Source organism: Vipera berus, assembly GCF_964194415.1.
Source record: "Vipera berus genome assembly, chromosome: 2".
Taxonomy (NCBI): domain Eukaryota; kingdom Metazoa; phylum Chordata; class Lepidosauria; order Squamata; family Viperidae; genus Vipera; species Vipera berus.
In genome coordinates, this window is record NC_138203.1 from 89,798,110 (window position 1) to 89,821,275 (window position 23,166).

A 23,166-nucleotide genomic window follows, 5' to 3' on the forward strand; every position below is an offset into this window, starting at 1 on the left:
CACAAAGTCCACAGTGCGTGCATCCATTAGGTTGTAACCTGCGTCACGTTGTAACAATTCGAGTTGTTTGTAAGAAAGTGTCTTAGATGATAAATTATGCACCAAACCATTGTTAAAACCAGGGTTGCTTATTGCACGCAGGTGCTGCATTTTGCGATGCAGGACCTCAGTCCTGAGTTGCTTGGTCTTTTCCGTAGCTTCGCTAATATGGCAAGCGAGAAGCTGGTAATGTTGGCATGCAAGGATTTGTTGGCAACGTTCCTAGTATTCATGGGCTGCCGTCATCATAGTGTGGATCTTTCTTTTTTTTTTTTTATTAAAAAGTTTTATCATACATTTTATCTTTAACAAACCCCCCTACCCCTCCCCTATCCCTCCCTCCTTACCCCTCCCCCCCTCCCCCCCCCCCGACTTCCCAGAGCTAAGTACAAGGTATAAAAAACAGAAAAAAAAGAATCATAAACAACCACATGCTAACAACCATAAACTCTAAAATCTATCACTCTCTAGCTCATATAGAATAACTACAAACACTATTAATATAAAATCTTCATTTAAAAAAAAAAAAAAGATTTAGGCAATCTAGCATGACTTGGGACGCGCTTAAAAGCTCCAGCCTTGTCCATCTGTACATCCAAAACACCATTCCAATCCCCCATAAAAATAACAGATTTATAATCCAACTGGGTAAGCTTTGTATAAAGTAAACTAAAAAAGTCAGCTTGTTGTTGATTAGGAGCATATAATCCAACTAAAAGCGTCTTTTTGCCTTCTAGCAGCAGCTCTATCATAACGTATCTTCCATGCTTATCTGCTTCAATTAAGTCTGCTGTTAAAGCACTTTTAACATAAACAACCACTCCATTTTTCTTATTCATTGCAGAAGCAACAAATCACGTACCCAACCTTGAGTTCAGTAAATACTTTTGATCCACAACCCTAATATACGTTTCTTGCAAACATATAACATCTATCTTGAATTGTTTTAAATATTGAAAAACTTTCTTCCTCTTCTGTGGTGAATTTAGTCCATTAACGTTCCAAGTTAAAAATTTAGTTGTCATGCATATCATCCCAAAGCTCTTAAAGCGCTGCTCTGATAGGACTATCTTTTTTAGGCCGTGCTCCTCCCACTGCTTGGCTATAAGTACGTTGTGAAAGTTCCATAGGCATCTGCTGATCTTGTTCTTTTATTTTTTATTTTTTAATCGTTTTAAAGCAGCACGCGTCACCCTCTGCTCTCTAAGATCATCCAAAGAAGTTGTAGCTTGATCTCCTCCAGCACCGTTCTCCTCTGTCTGTCCATCTTCAACCTCTTGATGTTCTCCTTCTCCAGATCTCTTTGCAGCTTCCAAAAGTAATAATGGGGTTGCTTTTAAAACGTTATTATAAAAATCACGCGCCTGCATCACAGTAACCAAACGGTACCTTTTACCTTCATGCATCACCGTCAACCCAACTGGGATCTCCCATCTGAACCTTATATCTCGTTGTTTGAGCTCTTGCACAAGAAATGTAAAATCCTTCCTTCTCCTTAAAATCTTTGGAGGAATTTCTTTTAGAACCAAAACTTCTTGATCAGCAATCACAACTTTAGAATCATAGGCAGCTTGTATAACTTCATCTCTAATTTCCCTTTTTGCAAAATAAACCACCACATCTCTAGGCAGCTTTCTCTGTCTAGCAATCCATGAATTCACACGAAACACTTTATCCATGCCTCCCTTTATTTCAGATGCTGGCTGATTCAATACCACTTCCAGAGCCTCAGAAATCAGCTGCTTTAGATCTTCCTTAATATTCTCTTTTAAGCCTCTGATTCTAACAGCAAACTGCATCTGGTAATATTGAGCAAGACTCAATTCTCTGTCCATTTTGTCTCTTAAATCTTCATTCTCCAATACTTTTGCTTCTAATATGGCATTCTTTTGAGTCAAATCTTCCACTTTTTCATCCAGGTCTTCCACACATTCAGCCACTTTATACACTGAAGACAAAATGTCTGCCTTCATCACACTGAACTTCTGTTCCATCCTCTCTTCCATTCTCTCCTCCAATTTCTCCAATTTCTCCTCCATCCGTGCAAATTTATCACCCATTGATTCCAGAATTACCTGAGCATGTTTTTCAAGAGCATCTTGTAGATCCTTCGGTGTCAATACATCAGGAGGATGCAACGCCTGCAATGATGATTGTTGCGTCGGAGAAGTTCCAGCACTCCGAAGAGTTTTTGAGGGAGGTTTAGCCGCCATCTTTTACTTCCACTTGTGACGCACTTTCACTTTAAGTTTAAAAAAGTCCATCAAGCTCGAGAGTAAAATATAATAATCCTCTTCATCCTTTCCTCTTGTACCGCTCTGCCTGCTCCTTTTATTCCATAGTCCTTCCTTCAGGCAGGGGTGGTCGCAAACGCCTGGCTCTGCTCCAAAAAATCTGGAGCAGAGACGCTGGCCAGCTGGGAGCGACCCAGGCTACGGGGGAGTTCGATCCTTCAGCCGCCCAAGCAACAAGCTCAGGCGGCCCCGGAGAACTCAACCCCTACCTGGGGCCTCACCCCCTCCTCTTCTCCCGAGGAGGGGGCTTCAAATTCACCCGAACAGCTGATCGGCGCTGTTTCGGGTGAAAATTACTCAGCTGAGCCGCGGGCAGCCCGGGAAGGCTGTCTCCGGCGCCGCGCAGCCACCGGAAGTCCATAGTGTGGATCTTTCTATGATGGTCGTTAATCAAGGCACGTGTAGTACGGTGTTGGAATCGACGAACAGCAAGTCGGCACTCCATTGAATCCAGAAGCAGTTTCTTCCAGAGCGTCCTCGGAGGTAGATCGTTACGTAGGCAGTCATGTAGAAAGGCTAGTTTGCGATAAACACTAGTAACCTTTCGTGTGAGTCTCTCCCATCTCCTGGCTGTGAGCAATACAGCTCTCAGGTATATATATATTGAAAGTGCTTTATAGTGTTACAAGTTGATCAAAAATGTAAGAGTTATTTTACCTTATATAAGGATTGTCCTGAAACTCTTTCTTTAAAAAAATGAAAATCCTTAGTACTTTGCTAAGCCAGGTTTTGGAGGGATCCCCGATGTCACTTCAGAGAGATGCATTCAAATGAGCAATTAAACTGTTCTGAATGAATCATGTTTGCACTGAGTCTCTCTTGTGTATGTAATAACAAGTTTAAAGAACTGGCAGTGATTCAGCCTAGCTCTGCTGGAGAGCCAAATTTAATATGATTATACTATTTGGAATGGAGGGGAGAGACTGATTTTTTTCTTTTCTTTTTTTTCTTTTTGTAATAAAGAGAAAATTAGTGTTCAGGCAAATAACAAGAAATATGAGGGGAAAAATCAAATTAAACCTTTATTTGAAATGCACTCTAGGCTGACAGAAAAGATTAGGCTGCCTGTATAGTGTTACAAGTTGCAATATAATAAAATCTGAAATATATTATAGCCTGTTCTCTTTCTCTATGTTACAAAATATTTGGCAGCCAACAGCCCTATTTCTTGCAGGCTGCATCAGATTGAAAAGTATATTTCCAAGAAGCCAAACCATGGAGAGCAAATACATCATGTGGTATTGTTTAATATGCTCCAACAAAGTTCTTTCTCTCTCCTTGCTATCTCTTATTCTTCATTCAGTGCTTGCAGATTTCCTTCACCTTCCAAAGCTGTGTACTGAAGTCCTGTAGGAATAGCTAGAAATATATCCATTTTCCTAAAAATATGCTTGTTGACAGATCAATGCTAAAGCATAACTGTAGCTTTTCAAAAGGAAAAATTTGATCCCTGAGTCAGTTTGTGATAAAGGAACATCTGTATGACCTGCAGGGTGAGAGAGTACTCTGCAGAATATATATGAAATGTTGCATTATTCCTCCCCATCCAGAGCAATAAAATTTGTATCTATCAAATCACAACAGATTGCTATACACTTATTGGAAGAACCACTGGTCTTACTTAACTCTGAGATGTGAAGATCTTCTCGGAGATCAATAGACCTGTGTTTCAAATGTGGGAATTTAATAAGTAGTTGTGTAAAACAGGTAGTGGGGGCTTAATGAGTATATCGACCTCTGTTGCAATGTGTCCTATTGCCCAGGAAATCAATATTTATTTATTTATTTATTTATTTAATTGATTTTATATACCGCCCTATTCCCGAAGGACTCAGGGCAGTTTACAGGGCGAGTTAAAACAATACAAATAAGTACACTTTAAAATAGAATTAAATAAGACTAGCCCACAATTAAACAAATTAAAATTAAATTAAAATTACAATTAAAATTAAATTAAACCCCCCTCAGTCCAGGTTAGCAAGATCAAACAACCAAGTTTTAAGGTCCCGGCGAAACGAGCGAAGGTCTGGGGCAGATGGGAGAAAGAATGTGCCCCTAACAGATCTAGGTGATCAGTAGGACCTGGATACTTCAGTGTCCCTGACAGTATCATCCTTGGAAGGGTCATTGAGATTTAGTAGAGTGTTTATACCATAAAACATGCATTAAAGAGAAGAGGCAAATTATAATTTAGAATTCTGAACACCTGCTTCAGGCTATCTCGGCAGTGAGTTGGGGATGAGATGAAGATGATGTCCATTAAAAAAAAGATTCACTAGACAAGAAGCAAATCTTGAAGATGAGCCTTGGATACAGTGGAAGATTCAAGTTCCTCATGCTTCTAAAGTGCACAGTATTGTCCCAATTATTCCATAAATTAGTTCTGAATGCTTTCTAAAAGTGAATTGTTAATATTTAGTTAACATCCCAAACAATCACGGTTATTGCTATGACATTACCTAATTTGACTCCTTCCCATGGAGTACAGATCAAGACCAATAACAATGATTTACTAAGTAGAGTCACAGTTAAAAATAATAAAGTCATTTGCAAGGTAGTAGTTAGAAGGACACTGAGTCTGTTTTGAGAAATTGTAATGACTGGCATTGAGGAACACACTTTAGATACTAAAGTAGTGCAATTTTTTTTGCAGAACAGATGGAAGAATTTTTTTTCAGTTGTGTTCCAGGTTTCATATTATTGGGGAGATTTTTTGCAGTAAATATATTTCTACAAACTCACATTCCCAATTTGAAAAATAATAAAAAGGTCCATGCATTCTTAGCTTTATGTTCTATCAGATATTGTCTCCTCTTTCTCCTCCATTCCCCACTGTGCACTTATTTATGTTACTGCTAGTAAGCCTTGAGTAACAACCTAAGTGAAAGTATGTGCTGGAATTTCCATATTGGACATGGATGAATATATGTTCTGTATTCTTTTAAAGTTTTGTGAATTACCTCCAGTTCTTCACAAAGTAGAAACAGAGGCAGAGCATTTTATTGATACTGTTTATCAAATATGTAAATTAAATCCTTCCCTTTTGCCATAGTTTAGGATTTTGTGCAAGATATGTTTCTGTGCAAATGTCTATGGAGATTCTCAGTCATGGTTGTCCCAAAGACGCTTTTTCAAAAGGCAACTGGACTTTCTTGGTTTTTTTTCCATGAAAATGTTTCACTTCTCATCCAAGAAGCTTCTTCAGTTGGATTTCTGTGCAAACTTTCTATTTCCTTTTGCTCTTGTAATGCAGATAATCATCCTGTTTCCCAACCTTTTTTTTTGCTCCGTGGAATTTGTCCCATATAACCCATTTAATTTGATTGGAGCTTTGGGGAAATGTGTTAAAGAGTCCCAGTTTTGCTCTTTAACTATGAATGTGCATCACCTTGTATCAAGAGAAGGCAAATCATAGGCAAACCAGATTATTCATAAGGCTTTATCCATTTTCTTAAGTTCAAAGAAATACATGAAAAACATCAACAGGATTTTGTTGTTGTTGTTGTAGTCCTAGAACTAATAGCTTAGTACTTCAGCTAGAGAGCTCTTGAAATAGATGCTTTTCCTCTGCACAGGTTACACTCCATTCTGTTAAGAAAACACAGTAGCGACATTTGATTGAATAGTCAGAAATTAGCCCAATGCATGCATTTTATGATTGTGGTTGTGAGCTGCCTTGGGGTGTTATAAGGCAAGGCAAAACATAAAAAGATTTGCACAAATAAAGGAAAGAATATACTGGATCGATCTGCAACTAATGGAACTGAGATGGATTCTGAGATAAGTTTGAGAATCCTTCCAGATGAGGAAGGATTACATTTCATTCATGTTGCATTGATAAGTTTCTTAAATGTTGGATAGAACGTTGGATTATAGAAGACTGTAGACTAGTGTTTCTCAACTTTGGCAACTTTAAGACATGTGGACTTCAACTTCCAGAATTCTGTGAGTCGAAGTCCACATGTCTTCAAGTTGTTAGGGTTGAGAAACATTGATCGACGACGCTCTTCTACGATCCAACGTTCTGTCCAACATTTGAGAAACTTATTAATGCAACACGAATTTATTTATTTTTTATTTTAATTCCATTTATATCCCGCCCTTCTCCGAAGACTCAGGGCGGCTTACACAAGCTTAGCAGTAGCCTTCATTCTATGTATATGCCTGCTTATTAGGGCTTTCACACACACCCCAAGCGGCATTATTACAAAGTCAGCTTATTGCCCCCAACAATCTGGGTCCTCATTTTACCTACCTCGGAAGGATGGAAGGCTGAAGTGTAATCTTTCCTCATCTGGAATGATTCTCAAACTTATCTCAGAATCCGTCTCAGTTCCAACAGTTTATTTTAGACGACCAGGGACCGCATTCTTCAGCACAACACTCTTACGTTATGTTTTCCTGCTCTTATTTACACATTCTAAGCCTTAAATAATCTGATAATTGTGTTGAAGAGAAAGGCAACGCGTTGAAAAGCCAGTGATTTGATCTGATAAAATGGCCTAGATGAGAGAAAAAACAAATTTAATAATAGCAATGTTTTGTAGCTTTTATCTTCTCTAGGAGGTGAGAATTGAAGCTCCCTGGGAAGTTCATACAAAATTCTTTGTACTGTGAGAAGCTGGCAGCAACAGCTCAGTGCACATTATACATTTATATTCTTGCGGATATAACAGATAAATTAGGAAAAGGGCATCTGTGATTTATTGCATTTGGCAATACGATTTTTTTTAAAGTATTTACAGTCTCAGGACTGTATATGTCTTTCTTAATAAGTAATATATCAGCTGAGTCCTGTCAAGTTCCATAGAAAACTCCAGAATGTGATTTACTGGGTTAATTACTGCCTTGCAGCTTCATATTGCTAAGCCTGAAATTACAGTTGCATTCTAAAGTTGATTTAAGAATATTCATCGGTTAGACTACAGCACAGCTTATTATGATTAATGCAATAAAATATTTATTGCATATTATGTTTCATTCCTTTGTTTTTCCGTTTGCCTCCAATGACAATGTACAAAAGCCGAGATGTGGCAATTGGAACCAAACTAGATGTGATACTTGCAGCATGTCCATCTTTATACAAGAGGTCAAGGCTTCCATACATCTCTGTTTATAGTACAGGTAGTCTTCAACTTACAACAGTTTGTTTAATGATTGTTCAAAGTTACAACAGCACTGAAAAAAGAGACTTGTGACCATTTTTCACATTTATGACTGTTGCAGCATCGCCATGTTCATATGACCAAAATTCAGTCGCTTGGCAACTGACTCTCATATTTAGGATGGTTGCAGAGTCCTGGGGTCTTCTGACCACCTTTTGTGACTTTCTTTTTCATAAAAGTTTTATTACTTTTTAAGAATTGCAGTCTTTAGTGCTTAGTAAACAACATGTTGTCTAGGTTCAGATATTTAATATTGACTTCTTCAATATAAATCTGTTCAATACTACACAATCCAGTATTTTTTTTCCCCTCATCCTCCTTTCTTTTCCATATTTTTCCCCATTTTCCCCTCACTACACAGTTACAATTTTTGGTACTGTTAATGTATACAGAGTTAAATATAAACATCTTCATCATATTTTACTAATGTCATACAGATAATAATAATATCAATTCGTAAATCAATATTGTCAATTCATTAATCAATATCCTGTTTTTTGTGCTCTTGTTTTTAATTTCCCCTCAGCATTTGAAATATCTTTATCAGTTATGATTTTCTCAATATTAATACATTTATATAGCTAAAGATTTTATTCATATCAATCCTCTTATCTTCATATTTCTCATATCAGAAGAAAAAGAAAAAAATATTATCTTAGTTCTAAATCATATCTTTCATTATAAAAGTCTGATTATTTGTAAGGGTCATCCGTTCTTTTAATCTTATTCAAACAAGTATTTAAACATATAATGCCCCTTTTAAAAGGTCAAATCTTCTGTTTTTTAAATCTGACTTTCTTTTTTTCTTTGCCAAGTAGCTTTTCAAGCCAGAGCAATTAGATCACCCAGGAATTTTCTTTCTATTTTTGTAAAAATTGCTTGGCGTGAGAAAGACAATTTAGGTAGGGTATTTTTTTTTTGGGGGGGGGGGAATTCTGCCCATTTATATTCCTTCAACAACTCCCAGTTCCTTTCTCCCTCCATTTCTCTTTTCATTCCCTGTCTTCCAAGTTGTGACATTTCCCTTAACAGCTCTATATTCCATTTTTTAAAATCATCTTCTTTGCCATCAGGTATATTTCGCAGACCTAAGAGATAAAAGATCTTTTGCATTTTCATTGTTATAGCTAAGTCTTGTGGTATTTTGTTTGTATATAGTCTTTTATATTTCCTTTCTTTTATCTCTTCCATCCCTAAATCCATTTCCTCTATTTCGTCTTCTAATTTCTGGTTTATTTGTTCCTACTTTGTAGTCGTTATCTGGAAACTTTCTAGTTGTAGATTTAATTTCTGAGATTTACTCGTTTATAAATTATTGTCTAAATTATTTTAGTCTCATTATGACTTCTTTTTATGTCCTCTTTGCATTCAACAATTGTTTGGTGAATTAGTTGTAGCATAGAATATATTTCTTTTTGAAAGGTGTTTTTATTTTTTCTTGAGGCATCATTCCTGGAGATCCTCTAGTATCACCAGTCTCAGTAAGAGTAGATAAAAGTTTCCTCTAGTTTTCTGGTCTTTATATGTATCCTTTATAATCCAATAGATTCCAAAGTATAGGTTCAGTCCTGAAAGCAATATTTTATAGTGATCCTTTGTCTCAAGTATCCAAAAATTGTCAATCAGGCAAGGTTGTAATCCACAATGTTCAAAGTGTTCAAAATGTTCAACCATCTCTGAAAACAGCTCAGAAGTCTCTCCCAGCCAGGCATAGTCCAAGGTCAAATTTTTCTTTCTCTCCCACTAGCTCTTGAAGTTAAAAGTCCAAGCTCAGTAGGTATTTATAGTTCAAGAAGGTCAGAGTGATAAGTATGCCAAAATATTTTCCTTTATTGCCAGCTATTCTCCTGAGCTAGGAATCACCAAGGAGCCAGGAAGCAAATGATAGTGCTATACACAAATCCACCCTAGATGTCATTCCAAGTCCATTTTCCACTCTTAAAACAAAGGACTGATTTCTTATATTTCGCCTCAATGGTTTTTCCCCAAAGAGAAAATCTTAACAGTTATCTCAGTTCTCAGATTTATCAAAACTATAGCTTTATGTTACTTCCACTTCAGTATTGTATGTTTCTATCCCCCATAAAATTAAAACGCTGCTTCCGTTTACATTCAGAGGTTTTTACCTTCTTGGGAGCCTTTCCCAGGAAATTCAGTTGTAACATACTAAAGAAAGGATCAATATTCTCACCCAGTTCCAAACATGCTGTTTACGATGTATTAATTGGTGCTTTTTTCTTCTTTGGTTGCCAGCAATTAATGGCCAGGCACAGGAATGTAGCTGGTCTTTCCCCTGCCGGTTTGGTGGGTTTTCCTTGGATCGAACGGCTAGACCGCTGTCTTTCCATGATCAACAAGGCACCCCTCCTCTTCATCGCTTCTTCAGGGTGATTTTAGGCCCTTTTTAGGGCTCCCAGCATGGCAAAATCAGGCGCGGAAGGCAGAGCCCTGCCTTTCTACGTCCCGTCCCATTGCAACGCAAACTGGAAGTCACCTTTTATGACCTTCTGATGAGCAAAGTCAATGGGGAAGCTAGATTCACTTAACAACCATGTTACTAACTGAACAGCCGCAGCGATCCATTTCACCAGAAAGGTCATAAAATGGGGCAAAACTCACTTAGCAAATTTCTTGCTTAGCAATAGAAATTTTGAGCTCAATTGTGGTCGTAAACCGAGACTACCCCTAATTTGCGAAGGATTTATTCATGAGAGATTTATTATCCCTTTGGAATTTAACATAAGAGTCATTAAATCATTGCCCAGGTCAGCTCTCATATTAGAAATGATCCATGGGTTTGGGCAAGGGGAAATTGTCATAAATCAGTGGAAAGTGAGGTGGTATTCATTTCCTTTTCCTTTGTTCTCCCTCAATTTCTTTACTTGTTTTGTTGGTTTGCATTCATAAAATAAAGGTTTGGAGACAAAACCTGCTGCTTTGTGGTAGGAAGGCTTTCCCAAGTTGTTTTTCCATAAAACGTCTCTTCTTCTACTTTTGATCTTGCAAGTGGAAAACCAAGTGGATCAGAGAAGTATTTCATTGAAAATAAAGGCAAGGGAAAATTGGTTAAAAAACTCCTTTCTTTTTTTTTTTATTAAAGAGTTTTACAAAAACAAAATTTTACAATATATCCCCAAATCCCTCCCACCCCAAACCCACCCACTTCCCCCCCCACTTCCCAGAGCTAAATACAGGATTATAGTTACAATAATCATATTCTAAATAAAAATTATGCATAATATACAATTAACCAAATTCATAATGTGCTTTAACTCCCCTTTAACATAACTACAAACAACGTACCAATAACAATATCCCACTAAAATCTACTCATAATCTAAATGATACTTTTTAGTCCCATATTTGTTTTGAATATAATCTATCCATCTCCTCCAAACTGAAATATATCTTTCCTGTGAATGATCCTTCAGATAAGCAGAAATCTTAGACATTTCTGCAAGATTCGAAACTTTAAACACCCATTCTTCTACAGTGGGCAAACTATCCTTCTTCCAATATTGTCCCACCAGTAACCGTGCTGCCGTTATCATGTTCAACATCAAATTGGTTTCTTTAACATCACAATCTACAACAATGCCCAATAAAAACAATTGCGGGGAAAACTTTATCTTTCTCTTAAAAATCTTTTGAATGTTCCACCAAATTTTAATCCAAAAAGCTTTTATATTTCTACAAGTCCACCAAAAACTCCTTTCTTTAAACCAAATGAACTTCTTTTGTTGCATAAACATCTGCAAGAAAAACCCTCTACCAGTACATGGTTGGAGGAATTTGACATAATCCATTTTTCTGTTGTAGTCTTGCCTTAACCCTGCTTCTAATTATTAATTTATTTAGAAATCTTTATTTTGGGTTCTATTTCTATTTTTTATTCTGTTCTATTTTCTTTTCTACTCTATTTTATTATCTTCTCATCTTTCACATTTTCTCGGCTTTCCTTCTCTTATTGGTATCTCTTATGATTTATCACTTGTTGTTTGTATCTTGTGATTTATGACTGTATCTTATGATTTATGATCGACGACTTCCCACTTTGTAGTTTGTACGTACACTGAGACCTTACCCTCCGGAGATAAATTACTTATGTGTCCAATCACACTTGGCCAATAAAGAATATTCCATTCCATTTATGTCAGGGTTCTTACAATAAATCAGAACTATTTAACCACATGGACTCACAATATTATAAAATAAAACAATTAAAATCCATTAAAATGAAACAAAAGGAGTCAGATGAAATATAATTGCTTTATGAAACAGCGGATATATATAAGAAAGGATCCGCTGAGATAAAATGGTATTTATTATGTGGCGAAATTCATCTAAATACAGTAGTTGTAATTAGTATAGTCACTGGGAAGGTCTGTCCTTGGTGGAGATTGTACTATAGAAGAAGTAGACACAAGTTGAATCCTGACAAAAACGTCAAGAAATTGGGACATTTTTAATCTGACTTAAGCAATTATTCTTCCTACTTTTTTAATTAGCCGCTATCATGCTCCTTGAGAAAAATGCTTCACTCCCGTGACATTCACTCAAAGGAATGTCAGTTTTGCCGATCCCAGTAACTTTTTAAAATAAATTATTTGGATCAAAAAAAAGGAAGCCAGCCCCCTCACAAATTTATACATTTAATGGCTAAAATAATTACCCTTTCCAATGTCTCTGTGAAACTTCTAATATGAGTGTTGAATGGGATCTCAATATTCCACTCAATCAAGTTGCTCCTCAAGGGCCTTTTCATCAAGGCTTTCAGCTCCTAGGAGAGTAGCCACGGAATCCCAACTGTCCGTGATAATTCAGCATTATCATCTCAGTGTTGAAGACCAAGATAATGCTTCATTTACCTGATATATCACTTCCTTCTTGATGGTTATTTGGCCATTTCCAGCAGATAGGTCATTTGTATGTATGATGTACAGAGACTAACTAGAGCTGTAACTGTTCAAAAAATCCACAGATCGTTTCTTCAAACGTCTCCCTTGGTAGGTACTCCTATGTTTTGCAAGATTGCAAGAGCTTTGAAGTAGGAAACTGGAAGAAGAAAAATGGAGCATCTTAGAAGCTTCTTGACTAAAAATCTGTCTGAACTCTTCAAGGTTTTGAAATGAGTCTCTAGACAGGTGCATTACCTGAAGAACTGAAGTTCCAGATAAACAACCCGGTTGTTGTTGTTGTTTTGCCAGAAGATTCAATGGTTTCCTAGTTACACGAGATCTTTAATTCATAAAAGATATAATATCCTCACTGCAGATGCGTCATTCATCTTTACTAGACAAGAATAAGAAGCTATAACACATTTGATTTATGTTGTGACAAGCCCTTCCATAAAGATGTGATGACTGTTTAGCACATTTCACATTGATGTCTAAACAGGACCCTGTTTGGAATGGTACCTTGTCAGTCAAAATTCTGATGATGTGAAAAGCTACAAAATAATTGCTGGATGTGTATAAAATACTCTGCTGTACAGACATTCTGGAGGCATAGATGCCGAAGCACAAAATTATAGTCACTAAAATATGGTGCAATTATATTTGCATTGACCAGACTTGGCTTCTCTGTGTGAGCAAATGTGTCCTTAAAATTAAAACATATTGATTCTGCACATGGTTACATACTATTGGACAATTTTGGGCATGCTATGGTATGCCCACATAACACTAGTTTTTGGTGGGCTTCCAGATACAATTTATGGTGATGGTTATCAGCTAGAAAGCTCTTCAGAGCAAGGACTATTTCCTTATAGGACAGCCTCTCTGGATTGCTTTTCACAGAGTGGGCATGCTTTTTAAAATTCATTTATTTATTAAATTTATATGCCTCCCATCTCCTGTTGAAACAGCTCTGGGTAGCTTACAAAATGATAAAAGAATCAATATAAAAGCAAGTAAAATGAGTAAGAATTAAACAGAGACTAAAAACCAAGAGGGCAAACAATATGAGAGTAGATTCTTCTCTTAGGTTTCTTTTTTAAGAAGCAGTGTTATTTAGTAGAACTCACAAGTCAGCCAGCTCTGTTATGGTGCCCGCCATATGAGGAACATTCTACCTGCTGGCTTTCGGTAAAGTTTTAAAGACCTGGCTGTTCATCCAGGGCTAAGGCCAGAATGTGTAGTAAGCGTGATTTGTATGATAGTTTGTATATTTTTGGACTTTTGAGTCAATCCTTGGCATAGTATTGAATTGGTATTTTTTTTAATTTTATTTATTTGTGTGAATGTTCATGTTTAAAATTGTTATTAGATGGCTAGAATCCTGTGCTGAGATTGGTGGCTGTATAAGTAAAATAAATAAACAAATTCATGTTAGTATCAACCCATATGAGGTTTTTCAATATGTTTAAGTCATATTTGCTAATGAACAGGAACAACCCTTTGTGCATGACAATAATGTTGCTATATAAATAGTTCTCCATCTCTTATGCAGGAAGAATGATAATATTACCAAAAGAAACATGTAATACTATGCACATACCTTAGTTCAATAGGACTTACAACATTATCTAAGTATATAGTATTGCAACGTAATGGGCACCACTAGTTACCTATTATTTCTGAATGAAGTACAGGGAAAGTTACTTGTTACTTTCTATACTAATTTTTTCTAATTCTATTGGCTATAGAAATATTTCTATGGATGCTTACTTAGTCCTTTATTAGTCCTTTCAGTGAACTTTAATCCCAAATATATATGTATAGGATTGTACCCACAGAGCATATCCCTTTGAAAGTTTTCTTGGAAATAGCAGGGGTAAAAATCTACACATACGAGACTACATTGCAGTTCTCATAATATATAATATGATGTACATACTGTATACTTCCTGTAATACAGACATGTCAAACACAAGGCCCGAGGGCCAGATCCGGCCCGCGAAGTGGTTTCATGCGGCCCGCGAAGCCATCCTGGAAACAGTGAGGGAATGGCCCCCACTGCCTTGGCCCTGGCCCAGAGACCCTCCTTCTGCCGGAGACCCTCAGATCTGTCCCACTCCTGCCCAGGCCCCCATAGGCACCCTTGATGCGAACGATGTAGAGCTGGCCATGCCCACCCAGTAGGCCATACGCACTCTAGCCATGCCCACCCAGTAGGCCACGCCCACCCTGGCCATACCCACCCGGCCCCTTGAGGGCAACCGCAATGCTGATGCGGTCCTCAATGAAATTGAGTTTGACACCCCTGCTGTAATATAAGGTCAGTGGGAAACCCATTAATAGCCATTGGAAAGGTATACAGTATTTCAACATATGCCAATACATTGTTCTTATTCCAACATATAGTGCATATAGTCCTTAATTTGCAACCATTTGTTTAGCGACCGCTTGAAGTTATAGCAGCAATGAAAAAAGTGACTTAGGACCACTTTTCACACTTAACGACCATTGCAACATCCCCATGGTCTCATGATCATAATTCAGACACTTGGCAACTGGTTCATATTTGTGACGGTTGCAGTATCCCAAGGTCAGTTGATCACATTCTGCACATGCAAAGTCAACGGGGAAGCCAGAATCACTTTACAACCATGTTACTAACTTAACACCTGTCGTGATTCACTTAACAAGTGTAGCAAGAAGGATCACAAAATGGGGCAAAGCTCTGGCAGTAGAAATATTGGGCCCAGTAGCGGCCATAAGTCGCAGACCACCTGTATTCAGAATATGAGTCCTTTGCAAGTAAATCTGCAGTCATTTTCTTTATGTCTGTGCTAAGCCCTGAAGCATGTAGCTCTGTGTCCATCTCCATCATCCAAATTCAGAGGAAATGCATTCTCATGGAAGATACTATTTCAAACACGGAAGTGGCTTAAGAGAAGTCAGCGTGTGAAACCAGAGCCCATAACGATACCAAGTGCTTGTTTTAGAGTGAAAAATAGGACAAACTCCTAAAGCTATTTTAGTCATACCCCCAGATAATAATGCATTTGCGTTGGCTGACTTTATTTGAGAAAAGATTTAATCCTTGTCAGAGCGATCAACATTACATCTGATGTCTAGTCAAAATAGCTGACGCGTAAATTGCACCCCTGTCGACATTTCACAAAGAGCAGGAAGTTAACTGCAATGGAGCAAAGAAAAGGAACTGAGGGTTGTTGTTTTTTTCCTTTTGATTTATTTGTCTTGCATTGCACAACTTATGTGCACCCCTCATCTTCCTGCTGTCAGCGGTGAGAGAATCAGACTGCCAGAAGAAATCTTTTGGAAAGGCTCTGCCCAGCTTTAGAATTCAATAACTGGATTTGCATATACAGGAACATTAATGTGTTTAGTTTAATTGTGGCCCATCTCAAGAAATAAACCAATAATCTGTTTTGGTTGTAAATCACAGGTGAAAATGTAAAGCTTGCTTAGGAATCCTGGCTTGTTTTTAATCATGGCTTGCGATCATCTGGATTTTCATATGCTATCTATTCTATGTCATAATGTGATCTATTTGTTTTTGGGTTAGGAGTATGTGCAAGCAAGCTGTTGCCATGTATAAATCAGGCTTAGCATTATGCTAATTTAATGACCGAGGCTATCCAAAAGGCAAGATTAAAACCATGACTTGGCATGATGTACAAAGCAGCTCATAATGTTCTCACTCTTTGCTTTGAGACGGGTAGAAGCACTGGTGTAAACAAACCAGAAAAATGTCAGAAAAAAATCATAACTAATTTGGTAACCAGCAAGTCTTGAGTAAAATTAAAAGGAATAAAGATGTCTTAAAAATGCTTCCATGGTTATTAGTGCTGTTGTTATTGTCAGAATAGTATATGTCGAATGATTTTTAATGAGGAAAAATTGATTGATTATTGAAAAACTAACTCATTATTCATTAGGCAGCAGCATTAGCTCCTGTCTAATGCTCATCGGGATTTTCCCAGCCCAGATATGGCAGCTCTAAGAAAAGAAATAAAAGGAAAAGGAGAAGGAATTAGTTTAAGAAAAACAAACTTAGAACTAGATGTAGGTTGTATATTTTCATAAGTAGCTTAAAAACAGGTTTTGAAACTATTTAATGAGCCAATTGAATGAATTGTTAATATATTAATTGTTCAGTAATTAATTGTTAATTAATGTTAATTAATTGTTAATAGAGCCAGTTTGGTCCAGTGGTTAAGGCACCAGGCTAGAAAGCAGGAGACCGTGAGTTCAAGTCCTGCCTTAGACATGAAAGCCAGCTGGGTGACCTTTGGCTAGTCACTCTTTCTCAGCCCAAAGGTTGTGACTGTTGGGCAGAAAATAGAAAGAGTAAGATGTGTTGCATATCTTCGCCGCCTTGAATTATTTGTAAAAAAATAATAAAGGTGGGATACAAATAAATAAACTAAAATAAAATAAAATATAAAAAACTGTATTAAGTATACTTTTACTTCTTCTCCATCCAGTTTATTATATCAAACGTTTTAAGAGTTGAATAATTTGTTTAAGGGCAACCATTGGGGATTTATGCCACAGTGGGTAAGTCATAAGTCTATTCTTTTCCAAAGGGAAAAATTTTAATATTCCGGGTCCCAAAGATACTTTTTCCAAAAGGTAACTTTTTCCGTGAAGACATTTTGCTTCTGACCCAAGAAGCTTCTTCAGTTCTGACTGAACGGTAGAGGATGGAAGGATTTGTACTCTTTGCAGTCATCTGGTCGTTAGCACAACTTTCTGAGAGTCTTTGAGGCCACTTGGAGGTTTATCTGTGCCCTCAGGGTCACTGGAGTAGTGCAAATGGGTGTGGAACTTTCTTGGAACTGCTGAAAGGATTGTGTTCTAAACACAACAGTTCCTGTCAGCAGATAAACAGATAAATACAAATAAACCTCCAAGTGGCCTCAACGACTGTCAGAAAGAGTGCTAACCAGATGACTGCAAGGAATATAAATCCTTATATCTTCAGTCAGAAGTGAAGAAGCTTCTTGGATAAGAAGAGAAATGTCTTCAAGGAAAAACAAAGAAAGTCGAGTTGCCTTTTGAAAAAGCACCTTTGGGACAACTGTGACCTGGATGACTGAGAATCTCCATAGACATTTAATACTCCAAGTATTTCAAGTCAGGCCTATCCATCTTGGGAAATTTATTCCCCAAGCTGTTATTCAGGAAAAAAAATACTGGAAATGATAGTTCAGTTATCTGACGTTACCAGCCTTTTGAAAATTAAATGAAGAACAAATCAATAAATCTGAGTCCCAGCAAAAGCCCTTACTGTACAGTCCTAAGGTTATTGATCCAGTTTAGATTCAAATATACTTGTTTGTGTGAGATGTGAATACAAAGACATCACAACAGTACCTCAAAACTATCTTACTCCGGCCTAGCATTCTTTAGATGAATTGTTTTAACAGTGCCTGAAATTCCCCTCCATAAAATATTGGTTAAAATAGAGCATGGATAATCTGATTACATGGAAGAGAGGGGAAAAATTAGACTTTTATGACTGTTCCTCTTTCAAATTTTAAAAAGAACTGAATTGTCTGGCAGATGAAAGAAGCTGCCTTTAGTCCTACATTCTGAAATCAGCAATAACATTCACTGAGATTTCTGTCTATAAACTAATGGCTTGCCAGTATTTCAAGAGAATCAAGGTTAAAAAAAAAATGAAGCAGCAGAGATTTCAAGAATGCCCTTTTTTGTTGTAAAGTAGAACTGAATCTGGAAAGCCTGTCAGAATTTCTCTCTATCCCATCTTAAGGTAAAGGTAAAGGTGTACATGCGTGCTAGTCGTTTCCGACTCTAGGGGCCGGTGCTCATCTCTGTTTCAAAGCCGAAGAGCCAGCGCTTGTCCGAGGACGTCTCCGTGGTCATGTGGCCGGCATGACTAGACGCCAAAGGCGCACAGAACGCTATTACCTTCCCACCGTAGTGGTCCCTATTTTTCTACTTGCATTTTTACGTGCTTTCGAACTGCTAGGTTGGCAGAAGCTGGGATGAGTAACAGGCGCTCACTCTGTTACGCGGCACTCGGGATTCGACCTGCCAAACTGCCAACCATCTGATTGACAAGCTCAGCGTCCTAACCCGCTGAACCACCACGTCCCATCTTATAGTGAGCTAAATTAAGTTGGGATTATTTTGAGTTTGTTCCTTGTGCATTCCACTTTCTGAATCATCTTTTTTTTCCTCATTTAATGGTTCATTGCTCCCTTTCTCCTTTCCAAGGCTAGGTATGCTTTTTTTTCCACATGGTAGCTTTCAGGAAGAGGATTTTTTTTTCATTGGGAAACAAATGGGAAGAAGAAGAATAGACTCATAGGACTGGAAGGGACCTTGAAGGTCTTCCAGTCCAACCCCTGCCCAGGGCTGGGTCCTTATCCCATCAGCACCCACAACTCCAAGCTGTTCAGTCCTCATCCTCCTCTCTCGGTACATCTTGATCTCTGTCCATATCTGTGTGCATGGAACTTTTTAATTTTGTTTAATTGTATTCATATAATTAATGTATCTTGCAATAGGCACAGTAAACTGAGGATTGCGTGTGTTTTTTTAACTATGAGAAATTGGTCTGCTTATTTGTTTTGATACTGATATTAATTGATTGCTATTTTATCATAAATCAATGAGAAGCCGGGTGGAATATGAATGAATAACTGATAAGCCCCTAGTTTCCATGAAAATTGATTTCTTAACTTGCTAATGGCAGCCATATGTGACAGTGTACTTACCGTAACTAATATTTGGAGAGTCCATGTTTCATTTAAAGATACTGAAAACAATAGATGAAAACATCTTTTCTCACAGAGATGAATATTACCCTGAACTAGTAAATGCTCTGGGATCCTTTTGCAGTGTTTATTAGAAAATGAACATGAATCTGATCTATGTGGGCAGCCTTTAGACAGTTTTTCTAGGACTCTGAAGAGAAAGATATCACATCCTTTTAAATTTCAGTCTTCAAAGTAACTTCTTACTTGTAAATTGTTAAGTGTAAATTGTTTGTTAACAGACAGAAAACATTTTTCACTAGATCATTAGTCAAGAGCACCCAACATGGTAACTCAGTCTCTGCGGAGAGGAATTGCTCACGGTCTTGTTCTTTGTAGCAAACTGTGCATTGTCCCAGTCTTGCTTAAAGAATGTGAGTTGTTTGTAAATTAACACATTACATTAATATGTTTTAATACCCAAACTATCAGCTTATTTAGCATGTTATAAAGTGATTTGATTAAAAGTATATAATTAACACATGCAACCAGTACAGCCTCTGATTTCACAAATGAAATGGCTCAGTATTGTTTTCTTAATTGGACCTTTCCACCCAGCAGTGGAATCGGCATAAAATATTTTCTATTTTCTAGATTCCCCCAAAATGCAGACCAGCCTAAATCTCAGATTTTTCTCCTTACAAATCTCTGTAAATTAAATGTGTGCCAGTGAGTTGAAGAATATATATTAAGCTTTTTTCCATATCCTTAGTAACATCATTTGTGAAACAGACGTTGGCTATCCATACTTGGCAGGTATGTAATGAATAATACCTTTGTGATCTTTGTGAACAGTAATTGATTTCCATTTTGTTTTAAGGAAAAAAAACATAATTTTGAGAAAAAAAGTGCATCCTTGTTCTCACATGTCCCTTCTTTTGCTTCTCCCAGACCAAGATGAGAGGGCTGCAGAATTTAATAGAGAGCAAAACGAGAAAACTATTCGCAGTACCCAGACAGCTCTCCGGAACTTCAGAGAGTTTCTCATCTCTAAGTATCCTTCAGAAACCAGGGAGATCTACATTATTCCTTGCAAAGAACTAGATGCTTATCTGGCATCCTTTTTTGTCGATGCTCGGCAGAAGGATGGTTCGGAGTATGAGCCCAACAGCTTGGCCAACTACCAGTGTGGGCTGGAGCGGTATCTCAAAGAGCACCGATATGGATACAGCATCACCCGGGACAAGGAATTCAAGAGGTCCCAAGAAGCCCTGAAGCAGAAGCAGATAGAACTGAGGTGCAAAGGTAAAGGCAACAAGCCACATAAATCAATGAAACTTACCTTTGCCGATGAGCTGATTCTCCGCAAAAGAGGCCTGCTAAGCCGATATAATCCGGAGGGGTTGTTGAACCTTGTCTGGCTCAACAACACAAAAGCCTTTGGCCATTGTACGGGCTTCCACGGGTCGACTCTCAAATGGGGGGACATTAGACTTCGAGTGACAGAGACTGGCTTAGAATACTTGGAATGGATGGGCCAAGATGGCAGTGACGGGAACGCCAAGATTAAGAGGACAGGCACAGATTCCAGAGTGTACGCAACTCAGCACGCTCCGCAGACTTGCCCTGTGCAAGATTACAAGGAATACGCCCAAAGGCGTCCCCCTGCCATGCGGTACGAGGATGCCCCTTTCTACTTGTCCATTAAACCTGTTGTTAATCTAGCTGCATTACACTGGTACAATTGTCAGGCCCTTGGTAAGAACAAACTAGCCAAGATGGTAAAGACTATGTGTGAGAAAGGGAATATTCCTGGGAGGAAGACTAATTTCAGTGTGTACCAAAGCTGCAGCACCCTTTCTGAGGCCCAGAGTAACCAGCTGGTGCTAATCTGCAACAATTTAAGCCAACAGGCTGCTCAGTCTGTAGCAAGTCATTCTAGCACTGGCAACTTTATAGTGTCTGCATCTTATGACTCTTCTTCGGATACAGCTTGAAAGGATGCTGAGCGTGACCATGTGGTGTTTGAAGCTTTGGTGTCTGGTAACATGCATTGTCTGTGATCCTACAGTTCCCTTCGGACTCACCTTTCTCCAGTGTCAAATCTCATTATCAAAACAAATATATATATACATATACATATATAAATATATATTTTTCTTTTTATGAATATGTGAATAGAAATAGCTTAGCCTAATTTATATAGTATTTCTAATGCTGATGGTGAAAAAAAGCATATTTATGGGATGCTAATTTAATGGCTGATTATAAAACTGGAAAATAATTTTCAGGCCATCCCTAATTTTAGCATTACCCACATTTTAAACTTAAGTCAGTGTGAAATTTAATTAACTGTTACTTCTTTCCCAAGCAAAATGCAAATTATAATGTAAGACAACATTGTCAATTCTTTATTAGAAACCCTAATAGTCACTCCATATGACCAAATAGATATGGAGACGATTTAAAGTTATGATGTTGATATGTTCTGCAAAGTTCTTTAATAAGAATGGGCAAATTCTTATTATTCTGATCACTGGGCAAATTTTTGGAATTGCTTTATACCGTTCAGCTTTCATTGCCTTTGAAAAGTGTACCATGTTCATTTTTAAAAGAATCGTCCTCAAATTCTCAAGCCCTTTAAAAGTGTGGCATGAATTTGGGATGTGAGAGAATGAAGGCAAGAATGTTTTTCTACTTTGTTTAGTTCTTTTTGTAGTTCAGCTAGATTTTTTTCTTTTTGAGTGTCTTGATGAGGCTATGGAGAAGGAAAAAAATAAAAAAAGGGTTGCTATTTATTGCAATGTTTTCTGTTTACGATTTAGGTCTCTAATGTCAATTATGCTAGCTAAGAAAAAAGAAATGCTAACAAAATAGTCGTTTAAAAATAAAAGTACTATTAATTAATATGCAAAAAAAATGTATCATGGCAAATAGGAAGACTGTTAGTTTTGGAAGCCTTTTCAGTTTATCGAGCTGATCGCTTGTCCTTTAGCACTTTCTGTCTAGCCGCTTCATTTCTGTGGGTTTTAAAAATGGTTTTGACTACATTTTAATGTGCTGAATTGAATAACTACAATTCAGAATAGTCTGGCTGATTTAAGACTGTTTAACTCTACGGGATAGTGACTATTCCACAGTGGTGGAGCTCCACAATTGTGATAGCTCCACAATTAATTAGCAATAAACTGCAACATCCATACTTCATGCCGTACATCGTATAATTGTGGACCAGGTAGCTGTGCAGGAGAATAGGTACGAAATTGTAAATCAGCTGCAGCTGCTGGTTTAAACAAGTCTCAACATTCTCCAGCTCAAGAGAAGGAAAAACCTTGGAAGATCAATAGTTGCACTAACGGACCTGGACTTTAAAAATCCAGATGATTACTAGATGGCAACAACAACAACAAAATATTAGAATCAGTGAATCTTTGGTGCAAAAGAAAAGAAACAGCTTTCCTAGTCTTTGTCTTTTTTCAAAAAACGGGCTATAGAAATATTCCCACATTTTCATGGTTCCACAATGGGTTGCCGAGAAATATTTCTTGATAAAGGCAAGAGAAAAATACCTACTGATTATAAGAATATGTACTTGTAATATAATAGTATCACAGAGAATTGGGGCAATACTTTGAATCCAGAGAGCAGCTAAAGCTCTTGTAGATTCCCCCCCCCATCCATCTATTTCAGGCATTAAAATAGAAGAAGAGTTGTGGATATTAAATACTTGATCAGTGGGTTGCTGGGAACTGGCATTTGCTGACCATTTTATGCAATAAAATATGTTAAACAGATCTTGAGGACAAGTGAATGTCATCTGTCCACTTTTCATAAGAGAATAATGTAGTAGTTAAATTCAAAGTGTTATTTTCAGTTATACAAACTGGGAGGATGTACCTTGTTCTGTCTAGGAATCCTCTTTCATAGATTTGTGATAAACAAATCTTATTTCAAATTATGCATTCCTAATTTCTGCTAGCATTTATCTGACAAGAAATGAATCTTCCTGTAGCAGCTCCTTCCTTTCACACGA

At 37.5% G+C, this 23,166-nt stretch overlaps 1 protein-coding gene and 1 long non-coding RNA gene across 3 annotated transcripts in view; one reads left to right on the forward strand and one right to left on the reverse strand.

The window, feature by feature from the left end:
• Positions 1-21,311, forward strand: part of KIAA1958 — a 67,919-nt gene extending 46,608 nt beyond the window's left edge. For both annotated transcript variants that reach the window (XM_081317870.1, XM_081317871.1), the window contains one exon: positions 20,085-21,311. In XM_081317870.1, coding sequence (XP_081173996.1) covers positions 20,085-21,130 — 1,046 coding nt within the window. In that variant the 3' untranslated portion in view covers positions 21,131-21,311. The remainder of the gene's footprint in view (positions 1-20,084) is intronic.
• LOC308662277 overlaps positions 1-23,166 on the reverse strand; it is a 907,910-nt gene that overhangs the window by 3,965 nt on the left and 880,779 nt on the right. The gene's annotated exons all lie outside the window — the stretch shown is intronic.